This window comes from Myxine glutinosa, chromosome 2 (assembly GCF_964187855.1).
Source record: "Myxine glutinosa chromosome 2, kmMyxGlut1.1, whole genome shotgun sequence".
Taxonomy (NCBI): domain Eukaryota; kingdom Metazoa; phylum Chordata; class Myxini; order Myxiniformes; family Myxinidae; genus Myxine; species Myxine glutinosa.
The window spans coordinates 115999443-116020890 of record NC_136262.1 but is presented as its reverse complement, the minus strand read 5'-3'; the positions used below and the strand labels follow the sequence as shown (position 1 = coordinate 116020890).

General features: G+C 45.9%; 2 protein-coding genes across 4 annotated transcripts; both read left to right on the top strand.

Moving 5' to 3' along the window:
- Window positions 1–1824: 1824 nt before the first annotated feature.
- Window positions 1825–6584, top strand: LOC137421369 (vesicle-associated membrane protein 3). Of its 3 annotated transcripts, none has more exons than XM_068107362.2 (5): window positions 1825–1944; window positions 2748–2790; window positions 2919–3077; window positions 5976–6027; window positions 6173–6584. In XM_068107362.2, coding segments are annotated over exons 1-5 (276 nt in total). In that variant the 5' UTR covers window positions 1825–1942; the 3' UTR covers window positions 6193–6584. The 3 variants fall into 3 exon arrangements, with proteins under 3 accessions (XP_067963463.1, XP_078627608.1, XP_067963464.1); XM_078771482.1 differs by having other exon boundaries at window positions 1912–2034; XM_068107363.2 differs by having other exon boundaries at window positions 1922–2047.
- A 3756-nt stretch (window positions 6585–10340) lies between these two features.
- RNASEK (ribonuclease K) lies at window positions 10341–15910 on the top strand. The gene is made up of 3 exons (XM_068107364.2): window positions 10341–10613; window positions 12930–13009; window positions 14566–15910. Exons 1-3 carry the CDS (start codon window positions 10536–10538, stop codon window positions 14705–14707), a joined length of 300 nt encoding a protein of 99 aa, XP_067963465.1. The 5' UTR covers window positions 10341–10535; the 3' UTR covers window positions 14708–15910.
- Window positions 15911–21448: the final 5538 nt, after the last annotated feature.

The window sequence follows — 21448 nt, the reverse complement described above, 5'->3', positions numbered from 1 at the left end:
CCATTCGCGGATTCACTTACCACTGTATACCTATTCACCATTCACAGGGTATAATGCTTCGCATATCTGTGGTTTTTTATCCTGCGGTCCTGACCCCCTTAAACTCCAATTTTTCTCATACCCTGAACAAACTGTGCTACATCATGTGCAATGAAGGTTGTGATCAAGTTTCATAGAAATAGTTTATGTATTTCACTCCCGGCCACGTCCCACACTCTCGGCCATGTTCAGTGTACGTCCCACACTCCCGGCCATGTTCAGTGTACGTCCCACACTCCCGGCCACGTCCCACACTCTCGGCCATGTTCAGTGTACGTCCCACACTCCCGGCCATGTTCAGTGTACATCCCACACTCCCGGCCATGTTCAGTGTTCGTCCCACACTCCCGGCCATGTTCAGTGTACGTCCCACACTCTCGGCCATGTTCAGTGTTCGTCCCACACTCCCGGCCATGTTCAGTGTACGTCCCACACTCTCGGCCATGTTCAGTGTACGTCCCACACTCCCGGCCACGTCCCACACTCCCGGCCATGTTGTGTACGTCCCACACTCTCGCCCGTGTTCAATGTACGTCCCACATTCTCGGCCGTGGTCAGTGTACGTCCCACACTCTCGCCCATGTTCAGTGTACGTCCCACACTCTCGGTCATGTTCAGTGTACGTCCCACACTCGGTCATGTTCAGTGTACGTCCCACACTCCCGGCCATGTTCAGTGTACGTCCCACACTCCCGGCCATGTTCAGTGTACGTCCCACACTCTCGGCCATGTCCAGTGTACCTCCCACACTCCCGGCCATGTTGTGTACGTCCCACACTCTCGCCCATGTTAAATGTACGTCCCACACTCTCGGCCGTGGTCAGTGTACGACTGTACGTCCCACACTCTCGCCCATGTTCAGTGTGCGTCCCACACTCTCGGTCGTGTTCAGTGTACGTCCCACACTCTCGGTCATGTTCAGTGTACGTCCCACACTCTCGGTCATGTTCAGTGTACGTTCCACACTCCCGGCCATGTTCAGTGTACGTCCCACACTCCCGGTCATGTTCAGTGTACGTCCCACACTCCCGGCCATGTTCAGTGTACGTCCCACACTCCCGGCCATGTCACACACTCCCGGCCATGTTGTGTACGTCCCACACTCTCTGCCATGTTCAGTGTACGTCCCACACTCTCGGCCATGTTCAGTGTACGTCCCACACTCTCGCCCATGTTCAGTGTACGTCCCACACTCTCGCCCATGTTCAGTGTACGTCCCACACTCTCGCCCATGTTCAGTTCAGTGTACGTCCTACACTCTCGGCCATGTTCAGTGTACGTCCCACACTCTCGCCCATGTTCAGTGTACGTCCCACACTCTCGCCCATGTTCAGTGTACGTCCCACACTCTCGCCCATGTTCAGTGTACGTGCCACACTCTCGCCCATGTTCAGTGTACGTCCCACACTCTCGGCCATGTGCAGTGTACATCCCACACTCTCCGCCACGTTCAGTTTCCGCTTCGAATGACGTATTTTATTATTATTTTTTACCGACAAAGTTTAGTTTTTATTCAGTTACGAAAACGAGGCCTCATTGAGTGTTTTTAAAACTCTTTTATTTCCTATCAAGTTTATTTATCGTTAAATATTAATAAATGATGATTTGTGAAGAAGAAAACGCACGAAAGCTCCTTGAGGTGTATAATTAGCTCGGTCGGACTTTTCATATTTTTTTACTTCTTGGTTTCCAAATTACCGCAGTGAACGTGAAGCAACATTTTCAAAATGGGTGAAAGGAGATGTTGTATTGTTCACGGTAATTTATCATAGAATTAGAAATGTTATTTTATTGAATCAATAACGAAGACGTTAAAAGGACGAAGGAAAGAACGTGTCAGGGAGTCTCGCATTTTGGGCGGGGCTGCTTGGGGAGATTATCGGAAAGGATCAACGGCGACAACATGCAAGTAGAGTGCATTATGTAGTCTTAGCACCGCAACCCCGCGACACGCCAACCACGCGACACGTCAACCACGCGCAAGATCGCTACCACGTCTGTAAACAATGTGTGTCTGTGTGCGCGCTAGTCTGTGCGCGCGCGTGTGTCTGTGTGCGTTAGTGTGTCTGTGTGCGTTAGTGTGTCTGTGTGCGTTAGTGTGTCTGTGTGTGTGTCAATATCTGCATATGTGGGGGTTCAGAAGGTGGAACATTGGGAGTCTTCCTCGGTCTCAACAATGATGAATAATGAAATAACTTTGTCTCTCGTTAAGATGTAGATGCAGTTTTAAACTAGAACAGCACTCGGTGGAGCACACACCTTCGGTAGAGCACACACCTTCGGTAGAGCACACACCTTCGGTAGAGCACATACCTTCGCCAGACTGAACACTTTACGGTTTGTATCCACTGATAGGCCAGATCTGGACTTGAACCAAAATCGAATTTGCTTGTTCTTGTTACCAACCTAACTCGTCCATCTAGTTTTGTCATAAGTCGTCCACAACTTTTTGAAATATCCTGTTCACAGACAGACAGACAGACGGACACAGACAGACAGACATGAAAGCATAACCTCCGCCCACATTCGGCGATGAAGGTAAATAAATATACAGGGTGGGTTTTCTCGTATTGGGGAGATGGGGAGGGGAATGAGTTCTCATCCCGGAGGTGGTGGGGGAGTTGGGCATATCTGATTATCTTGTGAGACACAAAATGTCGCTGTAAGATGGTTGACCTCGCCCTAATTGGGGTTTCATCTTGTTTTAGGTCTCAAGTGAAGTTGCAACAGGCACGAGGGCAGGTGGAGGAGGTAAGGCTTTTGGGGTAACTTGCACCTTTTGATGCTTGATGGTATTTTGCTGACCCTTGCGTGTCTGTCGGCGCCGTCTCACTCCGAGCTGTTACTGCTGCGGTCATCGGACGTTCTGTCATCTGCAGGTCATGGGGGTGATGAGGGGGAACGTTGAGCGGGTGTTGGCCCGAGACGAGAAGCTGTCACAGCTCGACGAGAGAGCCGAGGCGTTGCAGGTCGGCGCCGCCACTTTCGAAACGACTGCCACTCGTCTCCGTCGCAAGTACTGGTGGAAAAACTGCAAGGTGGCTAAGGGAGGGTCGTCGGACTTCACTATTGATAGACAGAGCATTTGTCACCATCAAACATGGGGTCGAGCTCCACATATCGTGTGTGACTCCTCCACTATACTTTTCCCACGGTTTCCATCATGTTTTTTCCCATGGTTTCCCATGGTTTCCCACCAGGGAGATCTTGTCACGATGGACCTGACAAACAAAAATTAGTGCACACAACTGGGTTGGGTTGTCCGTCGGTCCATTTCGTTACTGCGATAACTTAAGAATGGCTGAAGGGATCAAAGTCTGGTCAAATTCTGTTTTCAAATTCCTGGTGGCATCTAGTCAAATCTGTTTCTGGTGTTTGTTCCCCCTCCATCCCCTCCCTTACCTCAAACGGCTACACAGCTGACTCCACACGTGAAAAAGCCGAATGCCTCAACTCTGTGTTTGCCTCAAAATCTTGTGTCCCGAACCCATCTCTCTCTCTGTACCCACCTTTCCGAGTCGAACCCAGCTGCGCCAGGACTCTGTGTCCTTCTCTCCTGACAAGGTGGAGAAGTTTCTGTCAAACCTCGACTCTGATTCTGCAACTGGACCAGACGGTATCAGCCCACTGGTCCTAAAATCCTGCTCTGCCGCTCTATCTCACCCTCTCTGTTCTCTTCACCCTCTCTTTTGCTCAAGGTCATCTGCCACCTGCTTGGAAATCAGCCAACATCACCGCTTTGCACAAAAAAGGTGCAAAAACAGATCCTTGCAACTACAGACCAATCGACTTGCTCCCAATAATCAGCAAGGTCGTGGAATCGATCATCGCTTCTGATATTAAATCCTTCCTCTTCTCCAATGGCTTGATCTCTGATCATCAATTTGGATTCAGACCAGGTCTTTCTACTCTGGACATGCTGCTTCTGCTGTCTCAACAATGGATGGAGGTCCTCAATGCCAAACAGGAAATCAGATCTGTCTCCCTTGACATATCATGTGTCTTCGATACGGTCTGGCACCCAGCTCTGCTCATCAAACTCTCCTCTTATGGTATCCATGGAAACCTCCACGCATGGCTTGCGGACTTCCTGTCTCGTCGTAGTCAACGTGTGGCCCTGAATGGGTTTCTCTCATCTCCCCTTCCTGTTCAGGCTGGAGTTTCCCAAGGCAGTGTTCTGGGCCCTGTGCTTTTTCTGGTCTTCATCAATGGTCTCTCCGACTCTCTGTAAAATCCTCTCTATCTCTTTGCTGATGGCTCCACTCTCTGTCGCTCCATATCTCAACCCTGCAGGCAGCAGCCTCGTTGCACTCTGCAGACTCGTAGCAGCCTCTGCAGACCCGGACAAAATCACAAACTGGTCAAACAAGTGGAACATGTCCTTCAATCCTGACAAATCTCAAACTCTTACTATGTCTTACTCTTACACTCTTACTCTTATTATGTCTTACTATGAACTTACCTCTCCCCATGCCTCCTCCCCCCCAAGCCCTCTCCCTCCCACACTTCTCCCTGCTCTCAAATGTGTTTGTGTGCTTCCCCTTCTCTCCCCATCTTGTCTTCCGCTCCCTCTTTTTATATATTTTGTTTGTCTGGTTGATTTGTTTGTGGAATAAATGTTAGCTTTCACGAGCCTCGATTCAGTATACAAAAAAAAATAAAAAAATAATGTCGCTCTGAAAAGTCTGACTGGAAAACCCTCCCATCTACTTTCTCAACAATCCTCTCCAAGAAGTTCTGTCACTCAAGCTTTTGGGTCTCACTATCTGCCATGATCTTTCCTGGGGAAAGCCACACTTCCAAGCTGGCCTACAAAGTCAGTCACTGACTGGGCATCCTCCGTCATGCAAAGTCCTTCCTTGGCACACCTGAGCTCCTCACCACATACAGGGCTTTCATCTGCAGCTCAATGGAGTACTGCTCTCCCCTCTGGGCTGGTGCTGCCTCACACCTCACTTACGCTGTTGAAACCAAAGCTTTCAAAATCATTGGAATCTCCTGCGATGAAGCTAACTCCGAGGGCCTTTCACTCACTCACCGCAGACAGGTTGTGGTCTTTGTCTTCTACCGACTCCTCTCCGACCTTGCTCCCCCCAGCTCTGTCTGTGCCCTGTCCCCCAAATATTCCTGCAGGTTACACAAGATCTGCCTGCAACCATCTTCTGGTGAAACTGCCAAAATCAAGACTCTCTGCTCACCTTCACTTTCATTCCTCTTTATTCCCGCCTCTGGAACAAACTCCCCCACTCCCTTCAATCCCACTCCTCCCTCCAGGTCTTTAAAACAGCAGTTTACCACCATCTCTTATCTTCCCCCATCCAAAACCTTGATCTTTTCTACCCCCGTTATTCCCCCCAAATCCACTTTTTTCTGAAATACCAACTTTTTATTTCCTGGAAGTTCTAGCAGTGTCCATGTGTTTTATACCTTTCCCACCCCCCACACCTCCCTTCCCATGCCGCCTCCCCCCAAGCCCTCTCCCTCCCACAGATCTCCCGATGTCCCTGGTCTCTGCTGTTGTACTTGTGTACTTCCCCTTCTCTCCCCATCTTGTCTCCCGCTCCATTTATTGTATGTTTTGTGTGTCCGTTTTTTTTTTGTGTGATTGATGTTAGCTCTCGCACGAGCCTCAATCTTGTATATAAAAAAAAAAAAGGCCAGAGGTGAAAAATGGCAAATAACTTCATGCACTGAATTGGCTTTTGCTTTTTGCAAAACAGCAATTACTTTGACCTTCGGTGGAGCCTTCTGGGTAATGTTTAGCTTAAGGTTTATATCTCTGCTATTTAAAAATCGGTTTTGGGTGAATAAAGGGGTAGGGAAGGACCCCAAATATTTAGCAGGGGCAGGGGAGGTTTAATATATATGTTTAAGTTTTAATATATAAATCTCTGTAGCTTCTCGCCAAGTGCCTTTTACTCCTTTGCTTTTCACAGATGTGGGCCATTCTCATCTCGGTTATTCTCATTTTGATCGTCATCATAGTTGGTAAGTGACGTTTGTGTGATTGCAGACCCCGCACAACCCGGTGCTGCATTTGGAATATCAGTTGTACTGTGCCCCCTTCCCTCGGCCCCTTCATTTTCATCTCCCACCCCAATTTCCGGTTGTTGTTTTTTCTGTTCCCCCACAGTGTGGCAATCTACAGCATGAGGATGCACCGACAGCGAGAAGCCTTTATACCACGTGCTTTATAACCCCAACCACCCGAAGCATCGCCCAATCGGCGCCGTTCAGCCTCTAGTAAGCCATTTCTCCAAAGTGCCTCGTCACTTTTTTGTGACCAAGTTTACAAACTTGCTACTTTTGACAGTGCTATATGTCATAAATAGTCGTTATTGGATCACTTTGTGCCTTTTTAATTGTATTTTGCTATTTCTGTGCAAGGGTTAAACGAGCCTTGAGCCTCCGCGGAGGAGGCCGTGCTCCACGTTTGAGTTTGTTCGGGTCACGTGTCGGGAATGCAATGCAAATGTTTTGGTGAATCCTCTAAGAATGTAACCTACACGTGAAAAATAAAACTTTCTTCTGTATTTGCCATTTAATATCTCGGCATTTCCTGTTCCTGTTGTGATCAAATCACCGTAGTGCAAGCACGCACGTATTGTGGAGCGATTGGGGTTTTTTGAACTTTTTCCATGGAATCTCTGTTGAAACGCATGCTGTAAATGTGATCTGAAAAGGAGAAATCTCAAACTCGTGTCTCGATTAAAACACCTGCGGCAGGTGAAGAATTTCAAAGAAGTTTTCACGTGTCCATTTTGTGGTTGAACCACAACCGACATTGAACCGACATTTTTTTTTTTCGCTCAAATCTTTGGTGAAGCTGGACTTGTCATCTCCATGAAAGCATCTTCAGGTTCAATCAGGAGCACAAAGGACCATATCAACACCAGTGACGTTTAACTGACGGACAGACTCCTTGCACACTGTCTGTTTTACAGTGGCCAATGTAGTCTCGTGATTGGGAGGTAATCGATCTGGATGTGAAAACAAGACGTGGGTGCTTTGGCTGATATGGTCTTGAAGTGCTCCTTCAGTTTAATTTTGTTCTTGGTTTGGTGACATGACCTTGGTGGACAAAATTGCTGCTTGCTCGTGTGGTCAAATGTACCAACCCCTTAGTAGCTTTTGGGCAGTAACTGTAGCACGGTATGAAATAGTGAGGTCATTTCAATATTTTGGGGAAAGTATGAAGTGCAGTGTTTTCAATCCTTTTGTGTCACGTTTGTTGCACCATCACCGAAGATGGATGGAGGTTTTGTTTTCACCTGTCTGTCTGTGAACAAGATACAGTATCTCAAAGTTAGACGGATTCAGACGAAATTTGGTGGAGGAGTTTGGTGTGTGACAAGGAGGAATTAGTTAGAATTTGGTGAAGTTACTGGAATTTTAAAAGTGATTCTTCACATTTGAGAGGTAGGGCCAAAAATTATATATAGTGCAATATCTCAAAGTTGTGGATGGATTCAGACAAAGTTAGGATTTGGACCTGATCCAAAATCTAATCGGCTTGTTATTGTCTCATAACAAAACTAGGTGGACGAGTTGGTTAGAAATCGTCCACAACGTTTTTGAAATATCATGATATATATATATATATATATATATATAATCATTTTGGCCCTTTCATTCAATGGTGAAGAATTGCCTAAACATTATAATAACAATCGTTTTCATATCTGGATCCGGATCTTCACCAAAATCTAATCATTTCGTCGTTGTCAAATACTCGCCCTCTTCACCAAAGTTCATTGGAATCTGTCCACGACAGACAAGAAAGGGCGTCAGGTGTTGGTAGCCTGACTGGTAAGAGGAAAATCGAGAGAATCAATAATTGATTAATTGTGTAATTAAATTAATTTTCTTAATCAATTGGCTAATGGCATACCTAAATCACCAGTGTTTAATCCAAATCTAACTTTTTTAAAATTGAAAATTAATTGATTAATCAATGAAACAAAAATACCCTTTATAACAAATCACTTCGTAATGTGTCCAAGTATCGGCATCCTAGCTCAAAAGGTGCCCGAGATATACCCAGATTAGAGAAAATAAATAATTATCGATTTATTAAGTACTTATGTAATTAATCAATTAAATTATTAATCCAACAGGAAAAAGCCATTTTTGCCAAAGCACTTGTTTACTATTGTGCCAAAAATTCAGCTTCCTAGCTTGAAGAATGGCTAAGATATCACCCGGACAAACGAGAGAACCTTGACCTTTGACCTATGCAGTAAAAAACATTGACAGCCTCCTTTGTCCTTCGCAATGCACTGGTAAAGTTTGATGAAGATAGCTGAAAGTGTTCGACTTATTGCACTCATAAACAAACGAGACAGACCAACATATGACAAAAAATTTAAATTTGTCATAACCAGATGGGGGTGAAAGCATGACCTCCATCCCCCTTTGGTGGCAGAGGTAATACAGGAGCTAGAGAAAAACATTTTACAAATAGGAGTTGAAGAGGGCCACCAAATGTGTCACAAAAAATGCACGAAACAATTACCAAAGAATACCAGAGTAGAACGAGGCTAATCCTTAAAACATATCTCACCCCAAAGAACAACATCAAAGCCATAAACCAACTAGCACTATCAGTGTTCCAATACAGCTACAGAACAGTAAACTGGCCACAAGTGGATACCAAAAAAATAAATATCAAAACAAGGAAATTCCTCATTATGCACAAAATGTCCTACAAAAATCAGTGCATCCCATGAATGTACCTGCCGAGGAAAGAAGGGGTGGCGGCCTGATGGAACTCAACCCAGTGCACAGAGCGCCGACTGTAGGATTAGCAGAGTATGTGAAAAGCTCAACAGACTACTGAATACAATTTGTGTACAAGCATGGACACAAGCCAGAAAAGGTATCTCACTCACCTTGCAAAAAACTTCCAAAAACGGGTGTGATTAGAAGATGTCACGTACCAAATGGAAACAGCAACAAATACAGCCCCAACCATTGCAAAAACGACAAAACAAAAATACAAGATGAAATACCAGCACATATATAGTGACAACTGGGAGAAAGACAAAAGAGCAGGGAGATATTTAAAAAAAATAAGAGTTGGACAGATTGGGAGTAGACAAAGAAGGATCACTGGAATGGCTAAGAAGAGGTCAGCTCAACTGGGACGGAGAACTAATCATTATTAATGTCGGAGACCAAGGACACCACCAATGGCTTCAAGAAGATGGCAGGACTGAGTCAATCGGACAAGTGTAGGTTCTGCAAGACAGAAACAGAAAGCACGAGTCACCTATCAGGAAGTAAAAAACTCATGTCAGAACAGCTGTTCACCCAAAGGCACAACAAAGTATGTCGAGTAATCCACTGGCACATCTGCAGAAATTTCAATATCCCAGTTCTCGAAAACCCATGGAAACATGAACCAAAAGCAATCACTGAAGACAAGGAAGTAATGCTCACGTATGATCTGATGATCCCATCAAGCGTGAACATAGAAAACAAAGCATTGCGACCGGATATAGTCCTAAGGTACAAAAAAAAAGAAAAGACAGAATTGCTAATTGAGGTGTCAGTGCCCAGCGATCTTGGTCGAAATAATGCAGAAATCAAAAAAAATACGAAATGCCAAGACCCTCAAGAATAAAGTGAAACGATTCTGGAAGCTGAAGAGCACCAAAATTGTACCAGTGATTATTGGAGCAACAGGAATGATAAAAAAAAAACCTTAAAGAGATCTTAAAAACCATCCCTGGGAATATTGCCACAAACCTACAGTCGGAAACGGTCCGAGGCTCGGTGATGATTCTCAAAAGAGCCCTCGGACCAAAACTTTGAGGATAAGAAAACTTCACAACTTAGCCCATGAATTGCAATTCTTCCCCGAAGCGGGGGTGGATACTGAGAGTCGTGGGAGTACTCCGTTCCACCTTCTGAAACCCAAATTATGAAGACAACAATCCACGACACACACACATACATATATAGAAACACACATATACACACACACACACACACACACACACACACACACACACACACACACACACACACACACACACACAAAGACATACAGACATACAGACATAAACATACACACATATATACATATATATGTATACACACACACACATCCTGCACATCCACACATCCTGCAAAAATTCAATTCAAATTTTTTTTAACAAAATGCAAACACTGACGTTGGTTGGCCTCGTGTAGTTTCCTTTGTAATCGTAGTTTTCCTTTGTAGTTCTCGTGTAGTAGTTTTGCTTGTTCTCCAACATGGCGGGTTGCAAATGTGTGACGTCACACGCATGCCCTCTATTCCGGGCGGTGTATTAATCTAACGAACGATTGCGATGCTCCTCCAGAGTTTGCTTGCGGTGTTTTTGTTTTAAATAAATCCAAGCGATAAAACGTTTTGAAGCATCGACTGTGCTCGTCTTGAATTCATCGGCTAATTAATGACGTCATCGTGGCGTGACGTGTTGGTGTAAACGTGCTGGGAGGGAGCCGCAATGGCGTCGTTGCTGTGGTGCGGTCCCAAGCTGGCGGCTTGCGGTTTGGTGCTCAGTATCTGGGGCGTCGTTATGTTGGTGAGTTTTCTGTCTACGGCTCAGACAACCCGCTTCCTGGGTCGTGCCCTTAGTGGGGCAAATACTATACCGGTCAACACTGTCATTGCTGAAGGTTTTCCGTTTAAATTAAAGGTTTTTTGTCCTGGCAATGTGAATGACTGTGGATCGTGTCCAAAACGGGTCGAACCACTACCAGGCGGCCTTGGCTTGGACACGACCCTCTGGGGGTTCATTGGGGGTTAATGCTTCAACTATTTGTGTGAGGTCTTACCTCTCAGGTTGCGTTCTCTTCCCCCCATTCCCTTTGATATTTTTGATATTTTGAAGCACAGCCTTCTCTCCCTCCGTGTCCCTTCCTCACACTGTGTCCCTCTCCCTTCCTCACTGTCCCTCTCCCTTCCTCACTGTCCCTCTCCCTTCCTCACTGTCCCTCTCCCTTCCTCACTGTCCCTCTCCCTTCCTCACTGTCCCTCTCCCTTCCTCACTGTCCCTCTCCCTTCCTCACTCCCTCTCCCTTCCTCACTGTCCCTCTCCCTTCCTCGCTGTCCCTCTCCCTTCCTCGCTGTCCCTCTCCCTTCCTCGCTGTCCCTCTCCCTTCCTCGCTGTCCCTCTTCCTTCCTCGCTGTCCCTCTCCCTTCCTCGCTGTCCCTCTCCCTTCCTCGCTGTCCCTCTCCCTTCCTCGTTGTCCCTCTCCCTTCCTCGCTGTCCCTCTCCCTTCCTCGCTGTCCCTCTCCCTTCCTCGCTGTCCCTCTCCCTTCCTCGCTGTCCCTCTCCCTTCCTCGCTGTCCCTCTCCCTTCCTCACTCTGTCTGTGTCCCTCTCCCTTCCTCGCTGTCCCTCTCCCTTCCTCACTCTGTCTGTGTCCCTCTCCCTTCCTCGCTGTGCCTCTCCCTTCCTCGCTGTGCCTCTCCCTTCCTCGCTGTGCCTCTCCCTTCCTCGCTGTGCCTCTCCCTTCCTCGCTGTACCTCTCCCTTCCTCGCTGTGCCTCTCCCTTCCTCGCTGTCCCTCTCCCTTCCTCACTCTGTTTGTGTCCCTCTCCCTTCCTCACTCTGTCTGTGTCCCTCTCCCTTCCTCACTCTGTCTGTGTCCCTCTCCCTTCCTCACTCTGTCTGTGTCCCTCTCCCTTCCTCACTCTGTCTGTGTCCCTCTCCCTTCCTCACTCTGTCTGTGTCCCTCTCCCTTCCTCACTCTGTCTGTGTCCCTCTCCCTTCCTCACTCTGTCTGTGTCCCTCTCCCTTCCTCACTCTGTCTGTGTCCCTCTCCCTTCCTCACTCTGTCTGTGTCCCTCTCCCTTCCTCACTCTGTCTGTGTCCCTCTCCCTTCCTCACTCTGTCTGTGTCCCTCTCCCTTCCTCACTCTGTCTGTGTCCCTCTCCCTTCCTCACTCTGTCTGTGTCCCTCTCCCTTCCTCACTCTGTCTGTGTCCCTCTCCCTTCCTCACTCTGTCTGTGTCCCTCTCCCTTCCTCACTCTGTCTGTGTCCCTCTCTCTTCCTCACTCTGTCTGTGTCCCTCTCCCTTCCTCACTCTTCCTCTGTGTCCCTCTCCCTTCCTCACTCTTCCTCTGTGTCCCTCTCCCTCCATTTCCCTCTCTCTCCCTCCCTCTTCCTCTCGATCATTCACTCACCTCACTATATCCCCCTCTTCCTCCCTCTTCCTCCCTCTCCTTCGCTCTCCCTCGCTCTCCCCTTCTCTCTCGTTCGCTCTCTCTCGTTCACGCTCTCTCTCGTTCACGCTCTCTCTCGTTCACGCTCTCTCTCGTTCACGCTCTCTCTCGTTCACGCTCTCTCGTTCACGCTCTCTCTCGTTCACGCTCTCTCTCGTTCACGCTCTCTCTCGTTCACGCTCTCTCTCGTTCACGCTCTCTCTCGTTCACGCTCTCTCTCGTTCACGCTCTCTCTCGTTCACGCTCTCTCTCGTTCACGCTCTCTCTCGTTCACGCTCTCTCTCGTTCACGCTCTCCCTCGCTCTCTCTCGTTCACTCTCCCTCGCTCTCTCTCGTTCACTCTCCCTCGCTCTCTCTCGTTCACTCTCCCTCGCTCTCTCTCGTTCACTCTCCCTCGCTCTCTCTCGTTCACTCTCCCTCGCTCTCTCTCGTTCACTCTCCCTCGCTCTCTCGTTCACTCTCCCTCGCTCTCTCTCGTTCACTCTCCCTCGCTCTCTCTCGTTCACTCTCCCTCGCTCTCTCGTTCACTCTCCCTCGCTCTCTCGTTCACTCTCCCTCGCTCACCCTCGTTCACTCTCCCTCGCTCTCGTTCACGCTCCCTCGCGCTCTCTCGTTCACACTCCCTCTTCCTCCCTCCCACACCTCTCTGTCTCTGTGTCTCTCTCTCTCCAGGTACTCCTAGGAATATTCTTCAACGTGCACTCGGCCATTCTGCTGGAAGACGTTCCTTTCCAGGAGAAGGACATCGATGAGTGAGTCTTTAACCTTGATGAACCGGAACCACCTCCATTAAAATTAGGGCGTCTATCAGTCTATGGGTTCCTCACTCTGTCTGTGTCCCTCTCCCTTCCTCCCCTGTGTTGGTGTTGGGCTAGCGGCTAGGGTGCCGGCTTAGGATCCTAGGATCCTGGGTTCGAATCCCGGTCAATCGCTGAATTAACGCCAGGGGGGTTGACTCAGCCTGTCATCCTTCCGAGGTCGGCAAATTGAGTACCAGTTCACTGGTAATTCCCTGTTTGTCGTAAAAGGTGGCAAAAAGGGTTGGTGTCAGGAAGGGCATCCGGCCGTAAAACATTGCTTCAAAAAGGGGACCGAAAAACAACAACAACCACAGTTCCCGAAAAAGGCCACCCCCCGCTTGCGGGGAAAAATGGCCTCTAAAGGTGGTTTTTTTTTTTTTTTTTTTTTTTTTTTTTAATCAGTCTATGGGTTTGTTTAACTCACTGGTTCATGTTCCTCTCACCATTGGCTCATTTAAAGTCAATTGGTGTACTTGAACCAGAATGTAGCACGGTATTTGAGGTGACCATCTGGAGTGGTGGAGGCCATTCTTTGTACCTGCATCCACGGGATGTCCCTCCATTTTCAGTGATAACCTGGGTCTCCCGATTGATCATTGTGATCCTTAACCCCTCTAATTGTAAATGAGTGTTACATGATGGACTAACAAGCACTTACAAAGCATTTAAGAAGTTTTGAGGCTTAGTTTGGTGGACCAATAAATCCTTGAGGTGATGTTGAATGGAGGGTGAGGGTGAGGGTGGGGGAGGGATTTGTCATCCAAGACACAGAACTGCTTCATCTGGAATACTAAGTGGTCCAATCCACACAAATGTACACCGTACATGTAAAGAGGTGCCAGCATGCTTTTTACCTCACCTGGAACGAAGTTCCGGGGAGCTTATGCGATGGCGCATAGTCAGTCCGTTAGTCCATCAGTCCGTAAACACTTGCAAATTCTTCTCCGAAACCGCTGAAGGGATTGTGGGCAAACGTGGCACAAATTATATTTGTTGTGTTGTGACTAAAGTTTGTTCATGGCATTAAAACAAAAATCAGCGTCTAAGGGGGTTTACAGGGGTCAAAGTGGATCCAGGTTTTACCCCCCAAAATAGGAATTTGCTTTTTCCTCTGAAACTACACACACAATTTCGATGAAACTTGACCACAACCTTCACCACCCGTGATGTACTAAAGTTTGTTCACGGCATTAAAAAACATCTGCCCCTTTGGGAGTCTGCGGGGGGTTGTCCCCAAAAATATGTATTTGCTTTCTTCTGAGAACCTACACACGCAATTTCGATGAAACTTCACCGCAACCTTCATCACCCATGATGTACCAATGTTTGTTCACGGCATTATAAAAATTGGGATTTGAGGAGGTATCTGGGGTTGGGGTGGGTTTTCCCCAAAATAGGTATTTTTTTGTTTTTGTTTGAAGTCTAATGATTTTGTTACATGAAGCCGATACATGAGCCGTGTTTAACCTCCTGACCAAACGACTCTTCTTCCTCCCTTTTTGCCACAGTGACAATCTTGAAGCTGTGCACAAGGCTTACGAGCAGGTCAGCTACAGCTGTTTCCTCACCGCCGGCATGTACGTTCTTCTGGGCCTGCTTTCAGCTTGCCAGGCTCGTCTCAACCGCCGCAAGCAGATGTTGGGACAGTAGTCGGATATTGTTGAAGGGGTCGTTTTAAACATTTAGCCACGACTGGCACGAAGCTTGTAAGGGAGAGCTTGTGGTTTGTGTTGCTGTTTGAGATTTGCGGCTGGATCGTCGTCGGAATAGGGGCTTAGGATTGAGCTTTCCTTGGGAGAATTGTAGATTATAATCCCTGCTCGTATATATTAAATACCACAACGATTGTGATGGCAATTTTAATCCTCAGTTTTGAGCGTACAGGAAGGAACTCGCACGTGAGATGGGGCGAGGGTGTAAGTGAGCACATGTTAACATCCACGTTAACCATTCTTGGCCATTGACCCCCATTTTGAACCCAATTGGATATTCCGCCGAGGTACCGGCACACAAAGATCTGCGATTGTAAAATGTATCATTGTGTTCACTGGTGAGTACAAGCAGAGTGAGCGCCCTGCTTAACGCCGTCCGTGTACGGTACCGCCACAACGCCACTCACCCAGGACTGGCGCGAGCGGGTGAGCGTCCCGATGTTATCTTAAACCTGATCACCTCTGCTATGTGATACGAGGGTCGTTTTTGTTTTTGTTTCGGAGTAATTGTCATGGGGCAAATGTAACAAATGTTTTTGTTTTGTATTTGTGGTTTATTTATTTAAGTTGATAACATAACCTTACCAGTGCTCACGTTTCCGCACTTTAATCCATTGGGTGCGGCCTGTTCTGTTTGACCGACATTCCAGGCTCATTGTTGTCCTGACAGGACGGCGTGGAGGTAGTGCACTCAATTTTAAGCTGCCAGGTATGGGTTCAATTCCCAACATGACTACAGGATAATGCAAAGCAATGAGTACCCCATAGTTCGTAGGGACGTTAAGCCCTGTGTCCTGTCTGCTGGCATTAAATGATGGGCGGTGAAGACCCAGTGGTGTTTTTAAAAAAATGTAGACTAGGTGGGTTATCACCTTCACTCTTACACAATTTCAAATTCCCGCTAAAATCTGTTCCAGTCGAACGTCGTGCCTGACCAACCGGTTTGTGAAAAAACTGTCAACATTGATGCGCTTCAAGCCACGACCAACCCAACAAGGTGTGAACAATAGGGGCTATGTAGTAGTAGTAGTAGTAGTAGTAGTAGTAGTAGTAGTAAGCATAGTTCAGGTTCTTCGTTTTACGCTGTCGCGTTATTTATGTCTATTTGCGTGCAATAAAATGGCGAACACCTCCACAAGAATTTGTTTGCTTTTTGTAATAGTTTGACTCGGTTGTCACTGTAACCTAGCGCTCTTCATTTTAAACAGACCATCATGTATTTCGACATAAACTAGAACGGGACTCAGACATACCACCCGCAGACTAAATGGTTTACGGTTTGTATCCCACGGATACGCAGGATCTTCATCTGGACTTCCAAAACGTGATCACCTTGTTCTTGTAACCTACCCAACTCATCCACCAAGTTTTGGTCGAATCCATCCGTAACCTTTTGCGACATCCTGCTCACAAAACCACCGTTTAGAGGCCATTTTTCCCCGCAAAGCGGGGGTTGGCCTTTTTCGGGGACCGTAGTTGTTTTTTTTTTTTGGCCCCCTTTTTGAAGCAATGTTTTACGGCCGGATGCCCTTCCTGGCGCCAACCCTGTTTGTCGCCTTTTTACGACACACAGGGAATTACCAGTGAACTGGTACTCAATTAGCCGACCTCGGAAGGATGACAGGCTGAGTCAACCCCCCTGGCGTTAATTCAGCGATCGACCGGGATTCGAACCCAGGATCCTTGGTATCCTAAGCTGGCACCCTAGCCGCTAGCCCAACACCAGGATATCCTGCTCACAGACAGGTAAAAACCAAACCTCCCTCAACCTACTGCACTTTTAACACAGGTAAATTAATTTTGGCAAATAGGACAATAAATTTTTCCATCAGCGAAGTGACGGATAGGCTCCGCTAGTGTACATATATATACAGTCACGTGAAAAAGTAAGTACACCCCATGTAAAGTATTGACTTTTTCAACATATTTCAACATACAGCTATTTGATCTTCATTTCAACAATATTGATAGATAAAGGTGATATAATACAACAAATATCATGAAACATTTACATTTTGTAGTCCATTGTATAATTTAAATAAACATAAACGCAAATTTTGCATGTGGAAAAAGTAAGTACACCCATACATTTATCACTACTTCAAATACCTAAAATTAGAATCAGGTGCAAATGATGAGAACATCGTTAGAGAGGATCTTGGAGGAACCTGTCTTATTTAAACGTCAGACATTTAGTTTGGTTTGCTCTTTGTTGTTGAAGTGTGCGGCGTCACAATGCCTAAATCAAAAGAGCTCTCTGAGGCCTTCAGAAAGAAGGTTATAGATGCCTACGAGTCTGAGAAGGGATTTAAAAAGATCTCCAAACAATTTAAAATCGATCATTTGACTGACTGGAAGATCATCTACAAGTGGAGAAGATTCCAAACAACTGCCAACTTGTTCAGGCTAGGCCGCCCCAGCAAGTTCAGCCCGAGAGCAGACCGCAAGATGCTGAAAGAAGTCTCAAAGAACCCCAGAATGTCATCACGGGACCTACAGGTAGCTCTTGCCACTGTTGCTGTCAAAGTGCATGAGTCTACCATTAGAAAGAGGCTGCACAAATTTGATCTACATGGGAGGGGTGCCAGGAGGAAACCTTTGCTGTCCAGAAAGAACATCAGGGCAAGACTAAAGTTTGCCAATGAACACCTCGGCAAAGACCAGCACTTCTGGAACAATGTGCTCTGGACAGATGAGTCAAAGGTAGAGCTATTTGGCCACAGTACCAGAAGACATGTTTGGCAAAAACCAAAGACAGCATTTGACCACAAGAACGTGATACCAACTGTAAAGCATGGTGTTGGAAATATTATGGTTTGGGACAGCTTTGCTGCATCAAGGCCTGGGCAGCTCACCATCATAGAATCCACTATGAATTATTCATTGTACCAGAGGGTGCTTGAGGATAATGTGAGGCCATCTGTCGGAGAGTTGAAGCTCAACCGAAGGTGGACCTTGCAACATGACAATGACCCTAAAAAAAAACAGTAAATCCACCAAGGAATGGCTGAAAAGAAAGAAATGGAGGGTTCTGGGATGGCCAAGTCAAAGCCCGGATCAAAATCCCATCGAGATGTTGTGGGGGGATTTGAAACGAGCTGTGCATGCAAGAAACCCCTCAAACATCGCACAGCTGAAAGAATTCTGCATGGAGGAGTGGGCAAAAATTTCTCCCAGTCGATGTCTGAGACTGGTAGACAGTTATAAGAAACGCCGACTTGAGGTTGTTTCTGCTAAAGGGGGCAATACTACCTATTAGAGCCAAGGGTGTACTTACTTTTTCCACATGCGAATTTTGCATTTGTTTATTTAAATTATACAATGGACTACAAAATGTAAATGTTTCATGATATTTGTTATATTATATCACCTTTATCTATCAATATTGTTGAAATGAAGATCAAATAGCTGTATGTTGAAATATGTTGAAAAAGTCAAAACTTTACATGGGGTGTACTTGCTTTTTCACGTGACTGTATATACTACATGACCAAAAGTGTGCGGACACCCCTTCTAATTAGTGGATTCGGCTGCTTCAGCCACACCCATTGCTGACAAAAAAGAACCACCTTTTTCGGCCATGTTTTTCCCCGCAGAGCAGGGTTTGGACCTTTTCGGGCACCATGGTCCCCTTTTTGTAGCAATGTTTTATGGCCGGATGCCCTTCCTGCCGCCAACCCTGTTAGTCACCTCTTTCGACACAGGGAATTAAAATTACCAGTGAACTGGTACTCAATTTGCCGACCTCGGAAGGATGACAGGCTGAATCAACCCCCCTGACATTAATTCAGCGATCGACCGGGATTCTAACCCAGGATCCTGAGCTGGCACCCTAACGACTAAGCCAACACCAGACTCCCCCAATCCCCCATTGCTGACAGGTGTATATATAATCAAGCACACAGCCATGCAATCTCCATAGACAAACATTGGCAGTAGAATGGACGTACTGAAGAGTTCAGTGACTTTCAACGTGACACCGTCATAGGATGCCACCATTCCAACAAGTCAGTTCGTCAAATTTCTGTCCTGCTGGAGCTGCCCTGGTCAACTGTAAGTGTTGTTATTGTGGTGAAGTGGAAACGTCTCGGACATGGGTTCCCAATCAGTGGGCCACAGCACGTTTTCCAGGTGGGCCACAGAGACTGCCCAATATTTGCCCAAATAATATAATCATTTCATGCACAAGGCCTAAAACAAGAGTTCAATTCTGTGTGTTTTTCGGTGGTGGCCAGTGGTAGCCACCCACTATTCCCTGCATATATTTTTAGTCTTTTTTATTTTTTTTCAGAAACCCTTCTGAAATGACAAAACGAGGATATGATGAGCAATACATAAAGTTTGGATTCACATCCTTCCATGATCGTGGAGAATTAAAGGGACAATGCGTCCTGTGCCAGAAAGTTCTCGGAAATCAATCTTTGCGGCCATCGAAGTTGAAGCTCCATTTGGAGAAGCTTCATCCACATCAACATAAGGATGTGGACTTCTTCAAGCGAATGGAAGAGAATGTGAAGCGCCAGCACTTGGATCAAAGTGGAACATTATTTCAGCAAAACAAGCATCTTACGGAGGCTTCTTATGCCATCAGCCTCCTCATTGCGCAACAGAAGAAACCTCACACAGTCGGAGAGACTCTGATCAAGCCATGTGCTCTGAAGATGGCTAGGATTCTGCTTGGAAAAGAAGCTGAAAAAAAGTTCAACAAAACTTCTATGTCAAATAATACGGTTCAAAGGAGGAATGCTGATTTGTCAAGCGACATAAAAGAGCAGGTGATTGTTGAAATCAAAGACGCTGCATTTGGATTGTTCTCGAATTCAGTTGGATGAATCCACAGATGTTTCATCCTGTTCCCAGCTTTTTGCCTTCGTTCGGTATGTGAAGGGTGATTCCATCAAGGAAGAATTCTTATTCTGCCGTTCTCTCGAAAGAAATACCAGAGCTGTGGATGTGATGGAAAAAGTAACAGAGTTGTTTGACCATGAGGAACTGAACTGGCACAATCTCTGTGGAGTGTGCACCGATGGCGCCCCAGCTATGCTAGGAGCAAAAAGTGGCTTCCAAGCGCTTGTTCGAAATCTATCTCCAGGCATCATTTCTGTTCATTGTCTGATTCATCGGCAAGCTCTTGCTTCAAAAACCCTTCCATCTCATCTTCAGGATGTTCTTGAACAAGTCATCAAAATTGTGAACTATGTGAAAAGCAGTGCTTTGAATTCCCGACTGTTCAAGCAATTGTACACAGAAATGGATTCAGAGCATAAGAACCTGCTTTGCTACACCAAGGTGCGTTGGCTATCAAAAGGAAATGTTGTGGCATGAGTGTTTGAACTCCGAGAAGAGATGCAGAGTTTCCCACAGATGCAAGAAAAGCACAAATTTGAAACTTCCTTCCATGAAAAGCTGTGGGTCTTTCACCTCACATACCTTGTGGATATTTTTGATCAACCGAACAGACTGAATCTAAAGCTGCAAGGAAAGGGAACAACTATCATTCAGTTCATTGACACTCTCAGTGCATTTATACAGAAGCTTGAAAACTGGAAACGAAAGGCTGAGGAAGGGAACTTTACCATGTTCGAATCTCTTTCAGAAGTCACTATTAATGAGCCGTTGGATCCTGGCGTTGCAATGGATGTTGTGACACACCTCAGCTGTCTCCGAGAAGAATTTCTGCAGTACTTTCCAGAAATTGGGAGAGAAGGACTGATGCTCATGAGGAATCCTTTTCTTGTTAAGGTCAGTGACACCCAGGATGACCTGCAAGATGAACTGATTGAATTTCAAAATGATTCTGGATGCAGAGATGTCTTTGAAGCTTCCTCAATCTCTGAGTTTTGGCCAAAAATGATGGGAAGCTACCCCAACATTGCAAAGGAATGCCTTCGGAAACTCCTGCCCTTTGCAACAACTTATCTTTGTGAATCAGGCTTCTCAACGTTGGTGCAGCTGAAGACAAAGGCTCAGAACCACCTTGAATGTGAGGCAGATCTTAGATGTTCGCTTTCTACAACAGAACCTAGGATTTGGAAACTGGTGCAGAAAATTCAGGAGAACATGTCTCATTAAAGTAGCTTCAGGTTAAACTGGTTTGAGTTTATTTTCAATTGGCAGATACTGCAATGTTTTGTGTTGCAGCCCACAAGCAAAGCACCCTGGAGATGAGTTTTCAAATATTTTTTTTATTTTCCTGGTTATTATTGCAATGTGTTAATAGAGATTCATTTCTTAATTTAAAATAAATATTTTTTTTTTATGGAAAAACCTTGAAGTCTGAAGTGTTCATTTGCCTTTTCAATTGATTTTCTTGATGTTCTGTTCTAAAAATTTCCCGCAAGACTCTTTGTCACAAATAAATTTGCTTTACTTCACTCGCATTAATTCATTTCACAAATAAATTGTTCAAATGAGAAATATTGTTCCATGAAATACTCTAAGTCTAAATTGAATTAAGTTGTGGTTCTTATTGACATTTCTTTGGTTTAAAAAAATTGCTATGATCCCCACTGGGCCATGACATGTCAGGTCAAAAGCCAGTTGGGCCACATCGCGAAAAAAGTTGGGAAACACTGGTCTAGGAGCAACAACAGCTTAGGTCTCTCCCTCTCCCTATGTGTGCATACTGTATATATATATATATATATATATATATATATATATATATATATATATATAT

What these genes read in the sequence shown, in the direction of transcription:
- LOC137421369 (XM_068107362.2), top strand. An exon ending in ACTGGTGGAAAAACTGCAAG is followed by an intron (nt 3,078 to 5,975) that starts GTGGCTAAGGGA and finishes TGCTTTTCACAG; the next exon opens with ATGTGGGCCATTCTCATCTC. An exon ending in TTTGATCGTCATCATAGTTG is followed by an intron (nt 6,028 to 6,172) that starts GTAAGTGACGTT and finishes GTTCCCCCACAG; the next exon opens with TGTGGCAATCTACAGCATGA.
- RNASEK (XM_068107364.2), top strand. Translation starts at nt 10,536, where the DNA reads ATGGCGTCGTTGCTGTGGTGCGGTCCCAAGCTGGCGGCTTGCGGTTTG. An exon ending in TCTGGGGCGTCGTTATGTTG is followed by an intron (nt 10,614 to 12,929) that starts GTGAGTTTTCTG and finishes CTCTCTCTCCAG; the next exon opens with GTACTCCTAGGAATATTCTT. An exon ending in CAGGAGAAGGACATCGATGA is followed by an intron (nt 13,010 to 14,565) that starts GTGAGTCTTTAA and finishes TTTTTGCCACAG; the next exon opens with TGACAATCTTGAAGCTGTGC.